Raw genomic sequence first — 16113 nt, 5'->3', positions numbered from 1 at the left:
TCAATAAATAAAATGCTGTAAAGTTTTAATTATAATTATTTTTTAAAGACAGTTTTGGGTAATTACTAGCAAATCTGGATACTGTTTGGTAAGTAAGAATTGTTTTGAGGAAGTATTGAAGATCATCTCATGATTTCATTCACGATAAGCTTTCATTTACCGACTGACGAACATTTTCTGAGTTCGAACTGAAGAACATACTAAACACCAGCTTAATGCTGACCACATTTAAGTGGCTCTATGATAACTCAAGGAAAAGAAGAGGATAAAACATAAACCAACTTCCTTGTTTAATTGCCATATTTTGTAGGCGTTATAAATTTTTTATTGTAACGAAATATATCAATGAATTATCTATCTTTGTGGGAAAATAAAAATCTTTTTGGAGATTGAAAGAGTTTAAGTTTTTCTAAGCCAGAGGATTGATTTGGAGTATATTGATTAGGGTTTTTAGAAGACCGATCAGGCCAGAAGTCTGATAGGTGGCTTTACGTGTTCTAGATTTAACGTTCTTAATATGAGGAAATTTTGTAGATATTGATTGAAGTAGGGCTACAATCTTCAGTTGTAAAAATCTTTTCAGCATAAACCTTCTTTCAATTTCCAGAGATTCCAGCAGGTATCGCTAGAACAAAATTCGTCGTTAACAGAATAATGGAACAATAATTTTCGTTAAATAAGAGTTTAAGCACTTTTGAATTTTCTGTTTAATTCACATTTTTACAATTTTAAAATTTTTGCTGAATGCATTATTATACATATTTGACTAATGGTATAATGTATAAATAATAGCATAAAAATAAATTGTAATTCTTTTACTAAGCAAATTAATAGAGTAATCAATTTCACCATGAAAAATGGGAACTCTTTTTACCAATTAAAAAAATAATTAAAATTGGAGCAATAATCATACTTTCACCAATTTTTTTTTCCACAGACCAAAATCAATTTTTCAGAATATTATACCAATTATGAATAAATTAAGAATGGCTAATTTTCATTTTATTCTTACATTGAAGTCTTACGGACAAATCCAGGAACAATTTAAATTCAGAAGATTTTTTTAGAATAGGATTAAAATATTTGTAGGGTTCAATTTTTAGTCTCAATTTAAATTTCCACCCAAAAAATAAGCAAGCAAAAATCTTACTTAAAATTAACTCCAGAGCTACATATATACAATCAATTTAAAGAGCCGAACTTTGTTTCTTCTAAAGGTAGGTAATAAAAAATATTTTGATTAGGAATGATGACAGCGGCACCTAAAGAGGATGTTATGAGCTCATGTGAGGCATTTTTAGCACTGGTTAATGAAGTTCAATATTTTCAATTATACAATTTTGCGAAAATTAGATCTATCATTCTACCATGTAGAAAAATCAAATGTTTTGACCAAATTAACCAATAAATTATTCTGAGTTTCATTTGACAGCGGTAGCCAACAACCAAAAATAATCTAAACATTTTTATGTAGATATGACTTTTTTTTTTTTTATGCCCGTAGCTTTTTTCAGTGCACTGTCGGTCTCCGGACGATATTCTCTCGTGACAGTAACACTGTTCATCACTGGACGGTGAGCTGTAAGAAGCTCTTAGGAAAAGAAAATCTAAGGCCGGTACCTGGATTCGAATCCGGGATCTCCTCGCGGAAATCTAGTACGATAACCACTTAGCTGATCCCTTTCCTAAGACACTATTGTGTAAGAAACAGAAAAAACAAAGCTGATAAAACTCCTTTCCCAATTAATAATTTTTCTGAGTTGTGTTTATTATTTATTAGTATATAGAATTCGGAAAAGCCTGAACATTTTCAAAAACAAAGTGATTAGGCATACACAAATTCTAAACTTAAGTTCGAAATTGAACTTAAATGTATCTATTTATAAATTAAGCCCATGTAACCACAAAATAAGATTTCGGATTTTTTATTTATAGTTTAAATCTTTAGACAGAAATTTAAAAAAAAGCTAATTAATACATAATTTTTAAGAAAAGGAGTATGTTTTTATTAATTACGGCTGATTTCAGTAATCAAACATGAGTTCTTATATCTAAGAAATAAAACAGAATATTATTTTGTGTTTGAAACTATTTAGAAACATAAACAGAAAAAAATTAATTTTCTCCACTTGATGTAATGGGTTGATGTAACTAGATTACCATTAATTAATTTTTTTTTTTAAATAATTTTTTTGTATGCTAAATGTAAAATGAATTATCTATTGCGCAATGTACAAGTAGCAGAGTAAAATAATTTTGAAATCTGCATCCATTTCCATCATCTAACTTGGAAATAAATAAATAAAATGTGTTTTATTATTTTCAGATATTTTAAGTGGACTGAATAAAATAATTAATTTTGTTATGTACAATAAATAAAGAATAATCTTTTTAAAATTTGAAATCATTTAATTTAATTTTTTATTAATATACCCTAATTAATTAACGTATCACAATATTTTGTTAGATATACATATATAAATACTTATATAAAACATGGGTGACACCCTTAATACTAAAATACTAATATAACATTTTAATTATTAACACTTAATAAAGTTGCTTTTTTAAATATTTATTAATTTTAATTTAATATAATTTTAACACATATTTTTTATTTAATACATACACAGATTTTAAACGGTTTTAAATGACTTTTAGTAACATATGCTTTTTTTTCTCTTTATAATACATTTTTAATTAATTTGTTTTATATTTCATTTAAGCATATCCAAGGTAGCTTTACTTTTTCCATAAATATAAATAATATTTCATCATCACATGAATTGGTACAATTTTATCTATTTTTAAATTAACAATCTAGTATATTTTAAATGATACATACCCTTGGATAAACGAACACTTTTATTTATAGTTTTTGGTATGTATTGGGACGTTACTGTCTGTTATATAACTTTATATTTCTCTGTTATTTATTTGTTTGAATGTTTGTTTTTTTTTTGAGATATGATAATGAATATTTATAAAAATACGGTAATGAGATTGTTAACAGTGATAAATCATCTTTTATTTTCAACTAATACAACTTTCAAACATATGTACATAAACACACATTCTTTGAATATTTTGCACACTAAAATGTATATAGTATGTATGTATATTAGCATACTTTCATGCCTTCATAATTCATACATACAGATCGACAGACACAACATTATAGAAATCTTTTCATTTGTTTTAATTCCTTCGTTCAAAAAAAATTTTTTTTGTATTATTAATTTATTTTAGAAATGAAAAACAAAATAAAAATAATTAATGAATGAAGAATCCAAGAGGCAACAACTGCCCTTATATGTCTATAGTATATATGTTAAATGTCTGAATTTAAATTAATTTAGGATACCCTAGGGGCGATATGACATAGCGCAGTCTAGGATTAAGTTAGTTTCATCGCATAAAACAGTGGACATAACTCGCCAGAGTCAAAAATGATCAAACAAACAAAATTTCTCTACAACCTAAGCAGTGAATCATGGCTTTTTTGATGCAACTGCTTTACAATTAACTAATCAATTAATCCAACGTAACATTATAAACAAAACAATTATTCTTTGAAATCAACTAACCCACCTCGAAAAAGTGCCTTATCATATCCAATAGGGAAACCATCTTATTTACGCAACACTGTCAGCGACTTGAAGGGAAGAAACTATTAAACTTACGACGTTGAGCTTCACAGTGACGTTTTTAACGGCAGTAATTCGTGTACGCAACACAACCGTCATGTGGGTTTCAACAGACTTTTATTCTGTAAATAATAAATATTTATGAATTAATTAATCACGATTGGACTTTGTTTTGGTAATGTAAAGTCGTTAGAACCATTTTTTTTTTTTTTTTTAATTTTATGGAATCACATTCTTTTTTTTAACAACTACCTAATAACTGATTATTTAATCTTAAATGAAGGCTTGTTTAACATTCTTGTGAATTGGTAATGAGAAAAAACGAAATAAACTCATGTAACTTTGGTTAGTAGGTAGAACTACTTAACTAACTGAACATACAGTTTTACAAATTTGAACAATGAACGGCACAACTTAAAAAGAAAACTCTAATTCACAGAATTTAAATCTTTATTTAATAATAGTTAACCCACGAATTAAATCGCTCTCAAAACTTATATCAGCTAAACCTTGCAACAAAAGATAATGACATACAAAATAGCAAATCTGTCTCAACTATGCTAGACCCTAATTCTCGAGAAAGAGTACATTACTCTGTCGGTTGATGACGATCAGCACAACTTGGATCTTTTAAGGAGAATAGGATATTATACATTTATCTTATTCTCATTACAAATATGCTGATAATTAATAATTTGCGAAGATCTACATTTAAAATTTGACTAAAATACTTTAAAGATATTCTTTACATTGATGTCAAGAATTACGAAAAGAAGGAACAGAATTATCTTACGACTTCTTAATGTGGTGGTATGATTGCCATTGTAATGAGTGATGGATTTAATGTAAAATTATATTTCATAATGTTAAAAAAGTGTTTTCTAAAACAAAGGACATTTCTAGTATCTTGCGCCGTCGTACTCACTCGCAAAACACACTGATACATTCATACATTAAAATATCCAACGGATACTCAAACAGATTGATAAATAGTTTTATTTTATACATAATTATAGATTTCTTTCTTTAAATACTTACTTACACACTAAAATTGAATTGAATGTCATATTTGTTTTCCTACCCCATATCCATTTTGAATGAAGAGAGAAAAAAAAATTTGACTTCATAGACATAATTTTTTTAAAATAATTTTTCCCTGAAAATTATAAATATAATGTATATATATTATATACTAAATTCTCAGGAGCACCATTTAATAATTCTTTTTCTTTCTTTCTTTTTTTTCTCTTTTTTTTAAATTGTGAAATTCATTTTTCGGGACGATCGTGCAGCTTTAATTTCATATTTTATTATTATTTGTTTATTTGTATTTTTTTTATTTTTAAAGTTAATTTATCTAAATAAAACATAAAAAAGGAAACGAAATTTAAATTAAATATGCGGTACAAATAAAAATGTATTGCAGAAATAACAATTTGTAAAAAAAAAAGTGTAAACCTAAATGATTGGATATATTATTACTCTGAAATGAATTTTTCAAAACAGGAAGAAGTAAATAAAATAAAATAACCAAGCTGGCTCACCGAATACAGTATATGTATATGCTTTATTATCTTTGGTTAAATTCATTTTAAAATCGTAATTTTATTTTCAACAATATTAATTCCTCTTATTTACATTATTATTTCTACTAAAATGTACTACCAAAAAAGATTCATCAAACAAAGATCCGAAAGATGCTACTTTTGTTCGGTTTTAAATATCTCCGTATCAAAATCAGTAATTCTCTAATTTTTGAATGTCTCAGTATATATTTTTTTATTTCTTTGCAATTAAAAGAGGTAGAAACTAAAACCAATTAATATATAGTATATTATGTAATACGGCCACGTTCATCTGCAAACATTACGTATATATTTTTTATTCAACTTTTGTTTGTTTAAAACAGGGTAACACTAATTAACATGTTGTCTACAAATTAGAGAATTGTATTACCTATTTTGCAGTAATTTTAATTTTTTATTTCAATTATTCAAAACAATCTCAAACGTCCACTTTTCCCCAAAGTTTTTTATGTAAGTACAATGTTATTTTTATCTTAACGATCTACAATAAATAACGAAAAAATAAAAATAAAACAAAAAACAAACTGCATAAAATTTTGTTTTAAAAACCTTTAAATAAGTAAACAATTTCAATTTTTTTCCTTATAAGTAGGCACATACATATTAACAATTTGAGCGAATGCATATTATATAATTTTTTGTCATTAATATTCTTTAACTATATAAAGCTAGGGGATTTAATATACTTTTTTATCTTTTAAATGATATTGTTTTAACTAAAATGTAACAAATTAAAATTAACAGAAGGTGGTACTGTCTTCTTGTTTTTTCTAAAAAGAAAGATTGGATGGGTTAACTTCCATTGTTACTTTACTATATACATTAATGCTTTTATGTAAAATATAAGTTTTAGTATATGTACAGAGGATGATGATGTGGTAGTGTTGGAATATTGTTTGTTACATCGGGAGGTGGTGGTGTTTGTGGCGTCAGACCGGTTCCCACTCGCAGATCGGGGTTATTGTGACAAGTTAGCACGGCTGTTACAGCTTTTGTACATACATCAACATTATTATCTCTTCGTGTACACTCATTGCTGCCTCTATTTATCCTATCATCTTCTAGTGCTATAGGATATTGTCCTCTGGCTATTAAACCTGGAGTTGGCGAAGGGGGACCGGCTGGATACCGCTACCACACCGGAAACCTATAGTTGAGCGTTGGTTGGAGGCGTCGCTCCCTTGTCTCCACGTATCACAGAACAGTCTCCATTTCCGCTATTTCAGTCCTTCCGCTAAAAAGTATAACATTAAGATTATTATTAACATCTAAGTTGTTTTCCTTGATGGGCTACTTCACTTTCGGTGATTTCATCTCTCTTAACTGCGAGTTTTCCCAACTTTAAACAGGTTTTGAACTTTCATCCATCTAAAAACATCCATCCAAGTCCGAAACCAGTTAGAAATGGTAAAAACATGTGCTATGGCGGAAGAAATCAAAGATAATATCCAGCATTGCGAACCCAACCCACATTTTCAACTTCATTTTGTCGAACCTTCATGTCAAACTGAGGGACCTCACTAGTATTAGTTTAAAAATAACGAAATTATGCAATAGAAAACCAAATTTTTTTAACTAACGGGTAAAATATTTATTTTAAAATTTCAACTGTTCAATTGGGTTTCACTGAACTTTTTGACAGTCTCATTCTACTTATTGCATCAGAATCTTAAGTATGAATACACGGATGTAAAAAAAGATCATCAGTAGTAAGTATTGCAATAAAAACTTCATCTGACCAGGAAATCAAGTGGCGACCCTTGTGGCTACAGGAAGCAAGTATGACAGCTCTCTGAGCACCTTTTCTCTTTATAGTTGTTTGCCTTTTTTCCGATTGCTCGGGCGAGATTTTGACGAACTTGGTAGTTTTAACAATAAACTTTCTTACCACAATTTATTCAATTGAATTACCTTGAAACAGACTTTGATCTAAAAAGATTTGTTATTTAGTTATTACATATTTCACTGCAATAAAGTTACTGTTGATAGCTCCTTCAGAACCTCACTTTTTTCCTGAGAAAACTAGATTGGAAGATTGGCCGACCATTCATTTTTTAAACTAAATCTTTTAATTAAATAATCTTTCAAATTAAATCTTTTCGGCAACTTTCTAGGATTATGGAAAACGCAAATAAACTTTTCTGCAAAGTTGTACATTGTTGTACAATAATAATTCCTACTGGGAATTTTAGTAAAACATTCCATAATCGTCCATTACACAGGTGTTTGTACCTTACAATAATTAGAAAGGTGCATCGAGGAATTTCACCCCCTCCCCCAAAAAGTGGGGTTAGCCGTATAAATAAAGTTGCATGCGAAAATATTTCGAATAATATTAAATTAATAAATATTTTATTAATTGTAATTAAAAGTAAATAATATTAATAAATTAAATATTAAATAGTATAAATATTTTAAAGAAAATCCTTAACTCTTCAGCTGCAAATCGCACTAGTTAAGTGGCACTTCCACAAAATGATTCTGTCCATCATGCTAGGACTTTTTTTTAGTGATAGTGCCAAACTGTTAAATCAGTACCAACTACAAAACATAGGCTATTTTTTCTGTATATGACTGTCTCTTTTTATGGTCATCGAAAGTACTGAGAAAACTTCCACTATTAGAAAGTAAAAAGAAAATTTCCTGATTGTACAGGATAAGAACAATGGCATCCAGTTGATCACGATATATTAAGGAGCAAGATCGAAATCGGCCAGTTTTTGTTTTTTCCAGAAAAAGTTTAGTAGGATAAAATTCTGATATAGTTAAACTTGGTCAGTAAATAATATTAAACGCTGATCTATTGAATATACTTGCGTAGATGATTAATATAATAATCATATTAATATAATAATTATAAATTAAATAATTTTTATTCAACAATGAAAGGTTTTGGATTTTCAACCATCATCCGAGAGACTGACTCAGCAAGTGATGCCATTTATAAAAACTTCAGACATAAAAATCAAAATCAACTGTATCAACCAGCTTGGGGCTACATTTGGAATAAAATTATGTTTAATTGAAGTACCTTAACATTACAAACCTATAGAGTTGAGGAGTTGATGCACAGAACCTTCCTTCAAACTCTGTAGTGGTGATATGATTCCTTGTCATGTCTCTAGGTCTGAGCATTTCAGAATTTGTAATATAACGGTCATAACAAGCCAACCTAAGCAAAACAAATAAAATATACATTAACATTAAAAATTATTCGAAATATCCAATGAGGGAATTCTTATTTACAAATAATTTGATTGCAGTCAAGGAATATTACATAATATTAATTAATTAATAATTAATTATTAATTAATTAATAATAAAGGAATATTAATAAGATATTCCTCTTCATAAAATATATATAGATAATGTTAATGCTGTGAGCACTATTCCTAAATGTGCTAGGATAATATTACTATGTTCTCTATTGGGGGAGCCAGATCGACTAGGCCAGGGATCGGCAACCTATTTTAGGTAGAGAGCCATTTCTCCTTAAATAATTTTAATAAATCTTACCAAGAGCCGCAAGGATGATAGTGTAAAAAACTCTGTAGATCATTTGTATTCACAAATTATTAATTTACGATATTCAATAACATTTAAATGTTTTATATATTTATTTTCACATATTGCAAAGTAAATAGACAAATAAATAATAACTAAACCGGTTTGAATGAAAATTGCGGCAGTCCTATACATTACGTACGGTATTTTAATACAATTCTATTTAATTTCTAACCAATCATATTTAAAATTCTTTTTGAAAAAATATCTTTACTTTATTTGGAGAAATTTTCATTTGTTTCAATAAAATTCAAATATACAATTTATTTTAGACGGGCTGAAGAGCCACAAAATTTGGATAAAAGAGCCGCATGTGGCTCGCGAGCCGCGGGTTGCCGACCCCTGGACTAGGCCAATGTACACCACATTTAGAAAAAATAAAGTCTTCTTAGTTATAAAATCTAAATCTTAATAAACTTGATACCAATTCAAAATATATTGCTTTATAAAAAGCGATACACATAGAGGAAATTTCTCCTACTCTTCCTCATAAATTTTTATCCGCTTGGCTGATAAATAGTTAAAAACATGATTTGTAAGTTGAGACACTAAGATCTTAGTTTTTGCCACCCAGATCTTTTAGCTTTAGCAAATGAGTAATAGTTGATGCAGGTTCACAGCTTCTGGAAAATTTTAAGCGGCATTGTTGATGTAGAATAATTTTAAAAGAAATTGGCTTACAGAAAATTTATACTAAAATTTGTAAATAAACGCTTAAATAAAAAATGACAACTATATTTCTAAAATTCATAAACGTATGAAGAATTTTTCCTTCGTTTAATCGACTTAATGTTTGGTTTATACCGGTTTGGAATTCGATATTAAAGAAAACTAACTGAAAATTATAATTTGAATATAAGCCATTAATTTTTTTTAACTTAATACTAATTATGCAAAAAATTATGCAAAAGAAACAATGAGCTGAATGAATGAACTTAAAATTAAAAGTTATTGATTGCAAAAATTAAGATAGCTATTTTAAAAAAATTTAAAAATGTGTATTTATACAGAGTGGAAAAATTAAAAACTAATAATATAAATAATGGCAAATAAATTAAATAATTTTATTATGAATCTGTTCAACTACAATATTAATAATGAAGTATTAATCAATGATTTTTTTTTTTTGCCATAGGTTATTAACACCTTTAAATAAATATTTAATAATGAATATATGATTAAGAATGAATGAAGTTACACATTTAAGCACGCATCCTGATCGGTGAAGTTGGCAAATTTGCCTACAATAATTTATTAGCGCTTGGAGCCTCAGTTTATAATAATTTATTTTTATTTTTAAAAATATCTATGTCTAGTGCTTACCGAATTAATTGTTAAATTAACATAACCGAACAAAACGATCATATAATAAATTATTATTATTTTATTTAATAATTTAAACCAAATAATAATAATTTTGCTGAGCCCGAAACAACAATGAAAATTATTTACTTTTTTTTTTTTTTTTAATTTGAATACATTTTTTCATACATTTGTACTTATTTGATCTACATTCGAACAAAACGATCAGTAATTACGATTTTAAAAAGAGATCCGTCAAAATTTAATTATTTAAAGTGCATTGAAGCCACATTGCGATAACATGATTTAATTTTTTTCTGAAAAATTTTGCTTCGCAAATTGACTCTCAAACGAAGTTTTTTTGTTGGATAATTCATTCTAGTGTGTAATGGAGAAGCTTGCCGAAAATGTTACTTAGATGATTACATCTTGAAAGTTTTGTCTATTTTTTTTTTACTAAAAAATTTAGAATCCGGCGAATATTCAGATGATTACTTCTCCTTCAGCTCCTTCTTTAATAGAAAAGTAATTCAATGAGAAAGAAGTAAGAAAATGAAGTACATGATGACATTATTAATATCTATATATAATAATAATAATAATAATAATTTCTAATGTCATTTGTTTAGTGGACGATTATGTATTTATATTTTCAATCATGTGGGATAAATAAATATGTCTGATTAAATGAATTTTACATCTATTTTGATTTTGTTTATATAGAATATAATTTTAAACTTATTAGTGCATTATGTGGTAATTAAATTAATGTACTTGGCGAAATACCATAAAATAATCCATGCCATGCTCACAAAACAAAAATTGAAGAAATAATATTTCTAATGAAAAATGAGAAGGAAAGCTTTAAACATGAACATTTTAGACAATTAAGCTTAAAAAAAAACGGCTTACCGTGCGTTGCTATGTAGAGTCGTGGGGGGTGAATCTTCATTGGCCGCACACTGTGACCAGCAGCTTCTCCCCTTCGTTCTGCTCCATAACATCATTTAACGAACACCACATCCCACAATAATGTAAACTTACATCACTGGGATGTGTTTTTTTTTTGCTTACTTTTTATTTCATACCATACATCTACATTGTTAGAAGGAAATATACTACCAAAAAATAATTACTTATTGCCTACCAATCTGTGACTTTCCAAATTATTAAACACAAAATGAAACTCCAAAAATAAATTATTAATTTTTTTTTTTTTTGGCATTAATTATTGTTCCATCCAAGGCAAGAGCAACCACATTACTTCCAGGTCTGTCAGTCGAAGTATTTTTCAAATGACAATAATAGATTTTAGTTAAATAAATAAATAAAATAAACTACAAGGCAAAGGTTCAGGTACTGACCTCAATAAAACACACACACAAAGGAACATAGGCCATTTATAATGACTTCACTTGATACAATTTCGAACTATGAAGAAAATAATATATAAGTTAGAGCTTTGAGAATAGTGGCAAGAGAAAATCTGACAACTTTTCAGACCAGATTGTGTAGCTAGTAATTACTACATCCTTTACACCGAATTCAAATTGTAATCTTATGATAACGATGACCAAATATTTTTTACCACATTATTAATTGCGACAATGAAATAATTACATTTAACCCATTTATTTCCATATTTTTGACTTATCAGAATTCTGTAGAATCTCAGAAACTTTGCCTTTCAACTAACAATAACAAACTAAACAAAAAAACAAAAACAAACAAACAAAAAACAAAAACAGAACACAAAACATGAAATTTCTACAGTACTGAAAAAAACTAAAAACAAAAAAATGAAAAAAATTCGTTAACACATCTTTCTACTGCCACCCTTTTGTCATGTTGTTTCGGTGATTCTTGTTTTGTCTAACGTTAATTTATTGTAGAAAATGAAATATTAAAAGGGAATAATCTAAAAATGCAACAAAATTTGATAAAAATAATACTTATTTTGCATGCAAGGAGGACTTAGTGTAAAGAGAAATTGATAAAAATCAGAAAGTAATTTGCGTCAAACAATTGCAACTGGTTAACACTGTGACTGTGAGATATGGTAATAATGTGAATAGGCATTATTTTCAACAGACACATCTATTAAAAAAATGGACGTCACAAATTTAAAGAATAATAAGTTGCAATCAAAATCAACTATCAAAAATTAAGATAGTACAATTGAAGTACTGAGATTTTAAAGTACTCATGAAAGATAGTGCATTTTCTTGATAAATTCGTAGTATGTAAGGAAAAAAAAATTGGTTTGTGTAGAGAGAAAAAAAAAAAAAACTTTTACTCTATAAAACCAGACAAATATTAATCTCTTTAAAACTGATAAAATAATATTGTCTTAAACGAAGAACACGTTTTAAATTATTTTATTTCATATTACTTGGAGTTATTTTTGTTGAAAGCTTTTTGTCTAATTGGGAAGTGTTTTAAATACATCACATTGTGCCGAATAACATTCGGTTTAAACAATGTTTTTAACAATTTTAAATTTTTTTAAAAATAGTCATTATTTCATTTTATTTTTAATATAGAGGTTTTCAAAAAAGCTAGAAATATGTCAGTCGTTCAAATAGTCTCTCACCTGTTAGGAGGTTTAATGCCATGTGATTCCATTTCTTTCTCTAACTGTCTTATTCTTAATCTTGCCATGTCTAGTTCTCGCCTAACTTTCCAAAGATGAGTGTCGCAGATGGGATCATGGCAACGATGGTGACGTAATATATCTTGCGCTTCATAAACTGCTCCACGAAACGTCAAGGACTTTCCCATGCTCTGTAATTAAACAGAAGAGCTATTCAACTCCATGCTTCGGAGTCTGAAAGTGAAACAGCAAAATACTGCAATACAATCGTCTCTACAGTTTAGACGTGACCATATTAAGATCATTGCTAACTATAAATACTGAGATTCATCAACAAGAAAAAGATATCTTACCAACGAAACTAGGGCACAACATCCTCCACGATCAGTTTTAGCCAGGTGTTTTCTAACATACCTGAAGTACAGGTATTCTAAGAGAAGCAATATAGCTGCTAATAGAATTCCAGCCATCAATAACAAAAAAGCTGACAAGAATTGTTCCAAAGCCAATGGATCAGAAGATTTGTGCTCTTGTTTACCTGGTTTACATGTACCTGTCATCCAGTATCTACGCAATCTTTCTAAGTCACCTGAAGCCAGACAAAAAATATTTCAATTACTGTTTAAGAAACTTGTTTTTATAAATATTTAAACAATAATAAATTCTAATTTTTAGCATTTTTTTGTAACGCCTTAATGTAAGAATTCTAATAATTATATTTTAATTAACAGACTTACCGTTTTCCCTCAAGTCTAAAAGTCTTTTGTTAAACATAGGGAGATACTTGGAATTTCTAGTAAAAGCAAGCCCATATCCAGTTTTGGCATACCAAGAGCCGACTGTCAAAAGTCGACAATCTTCATCTTGGGCAACAAGATAATCAAGGACTGTTCCATCATAAATGAAAGCATCCAGTTCTCTAAGAAAAACGATTAATTATGACATAACGTTCTTCAAGTTCTTTTGAAATGAATGATATGATCACAACGAAACAAAGTTTGAGATTATTATAAACTTAGGCAAAAGTTAACACACCCGCTGACAACTGCTTCCACTCCTGAAGTAACTGAAGATTTGTTGTATATCTTCATATAAGAATGCATTTCTTTAAAATATTTCTTTAATGTTGAATCTGTATGACTCCATGGAATAGTACCAAATTTGAACATTGGCTTATGACTATAGGGTTGTGCTAGCTGTTGGCAAAAACCAAGAAAATATTAAATGATCTTAAATCTAAAAAAATTAATTTATAAAAAATTATGAAGACGAATTCCTACAGATTTAAGAGGCGTGTTTTTTTAAGTAAGAACCGTTTTCAAATAAAAGGAAAAAAAGTATAATTTTCTTAACAATTTTATTTTTACATGAAAGCCTGGTACCTTAATCTACTTTTCTACATAATTGCCACTAATATTAAAGGCACTTATCGTACAGTACAACCGACTTTTGCAACCCATACTCATAGATGTTAGCCGCCAGATTTGACAATTGCAACACGGTCGTTTTGACCTCATCATCATCGTCGTCGTGACGCAGAGCATCTTTAGAAATTCTAGAGTTTCCTAGGCCATAGCCTTTCAATCTTTCTCTCTTCAGTACTAAGAAACAACTATTGCCTACCTTTATCCTTTCTTTTATGTCTATACTGATTTCATTTGTGTGGGTTAAAACGGTTTTAGATTTTTAAAAAAACCTATTATAATCTCTTCATCGCTGTCAAATTTCGCCGCGTAGAAACAATAAACTTAGTTTTGGATTCATTTATCGCGTTACAAGATGTCCCTCCATAATCTTGAAAGTAACCTCCTTTTATTCTTCTCAACGGCCTAATCTATTATAGATTGTGCCATCAGGACTGGTTCTTTGACACTAAAGGCGTAAGCCTTCTTCAGAGCCAAAATAAAAAGTAAGCGGTGATGAGAGCCTCTATGCCTCAAGCCTCTACTTGTGGGTTATTGCTTAGAGACATTCAGCCTGCACCATTAGTGCTCAAATAATCAACAGAGCTGAAAAGATCATATGAGCTGTTTTTAGAAGAGATCTCTGACTTTGGTAATCTTTTGGAACTATAATTTTTTAATATGAACCTAGTATCAAAGACCTCATCCGCGGCAATAGTAACAGTTGATTTTATTTTCTTCCACCTGACTTGTAAGCTTTCTATTATATCATATAACGCCAAAAGCTATTCACTTTCGACGTTATTGCGTTTTTTCTTCATGGCTTAATTTTATATATGGTTTTCTTAACCTTTTAATCTCTTTGTTTATCTGCCACTCTCTTTCTATATCTGACTTTTACTATAAATTGATCACTTCCATTATTTGCGCCTCTGCAGTTCCCAACTTCCTCTATAAACAATCTTACTAGATTCCATTGAGGCATGATCGATTTGAGTCCTTGTTTAGGTTGTCCGGAGGAACCTTTTGAATCTCTCTATACTGGAAACTTGCCAACTATTCGCATTCCCTTAATCAGGGGCAAAATCCATTAATCTTGACCGTTATAATTTGTACTTAGGTGTTTTATTTTATTTCCTCCTTATTACAGGTCTATTTAGATTCTTACCCTATCTTCGTATTCAATTCTTCAAGCATCATCTCGGTTGCTGATGTCATTGTCAGTAAGTTCTATATAATTCTTAAAAAAAAAAAGTAAAAAAAAAAGCTTATTTGCCATCAGATATTTCTCGCCGGCGCATTATTGTACGACATCGTGCCTTAATACTTTTTCCTGAGGAATTCCTTTTCGTTTAGGTTTAAGACCTAAAATTTTCTTTTTCCTGAGTGCTCAAATGCTCAAGGATTCCCGGAAAATATTTAATACTTAAAACGAGAGTAGTTTTTCTCAGGAAATATTCAAGTATTACAACTTAATAAAAGAATATTGCTGTGTAGTAAACAATTAACATCCTACGTTTTTAGATAATTTCAAAAATCTTATAAACCTAATATGATTTCTGATAGTATTAGATGCAAAATTAATCTTTACCACATAAGTACAGCAAATCTAATACATACTCGGTTATCGTCTATGCCAGAAAACTCGTGGTACTCTTCCCTAGTGATCATGAAAGCAGCCAGATTAGCAGTGTAGATGGCCAGAAAAACTACAGCAAACATTGCCCACATGTTTGTCATAAACCTGAAATAACAAAAAAGAAAGTATTAATATGTAAATCTAACATAATTTATTTAAGTTTCAACAGAAATAAAGAGTTATTAATTTACATAGAAGGTATATGTTTTATTTCCCTTAATAGTTTTATTACTATTTATTATAGTAAGTAAAGTAAAGTAATCGTCTATTTTTTCAGGCGGGGCTTAACGTTCAACTACCAATTAGGTGTCGTGGACGGAGGCGGCTAGCAAACATACTTTACTGAAAATTTCTTTTTATTAACCATTAAATAAAATCC

At 28.9% G+C, this 16113-nt stretch overlaps 1 protein-coding gene across 6 annotated transcripts in view; it reads right to left on the bottom strand.

The window, feature by feature from the left end:
* Window positions 1-16113, bottom strand: part of Nmdar2 (glutamate ionotropic receptor NMDA type subunit 2) — a 691809-nt gene continuing 675696 nt past the window's right edge. For 5 of the 6 annotated variants that reach the window (XM_074142002.1, XM_074142012.1, XM_074142004.1 and 2 more), the window contains 8 exons: window positions 15716-15839; window positions 13728-13888; window positions 13430-13611; window positions 13046-13281; window positions 12693-12883; window positions 11012-11089; window positions 8280-8405; window positions 1-6467 (listed from right to left, as the gene is read on the bottom strand). In XM_074142002.1, the coding sequence (XP_073998103.1) occupies window positions 6428-6467; window positions 8280-8405; window positions 11012-11089; window positions 12693-12883; window positions 13046-13281; window positions 13430-13611; window positions 13728-13888; window positions 15716-15839 (1138 nt within the window). In that variant the 3' untranslated portion in view covers window positions 1-6427. The remainder of the gene's footprint in view (window positions 6468-8279; window positions 8406-11011; window positions 11090-12692; window positions 12884-13045; window positions 13282-13429; window positions 13612-13727; window positions 13889-15715; window positions 15840-16113) is intronic. The other variant, XM_074142021.1, reaches the window with a different exon arrangement.

Source organism: Rhodnius prolixus, unplaced genomic scaffold (assembly GCF_049639745.1).
Source record: "Rhodnius prolixus isolate KJV_2025 unplaced genomic scaffold, Rpr scaffold_1, whole genome shotgun sequence".
Taxonomy (NCBI): Eukaryota; Metazoa; Arthropoda; class Insecta; order Hemiptera; family Reduviidae; genus Rhodnius; species Rhodnius prolixus.
This window is presented reverse-complemented; position numbering and strand designations above follow the sequence as displayed.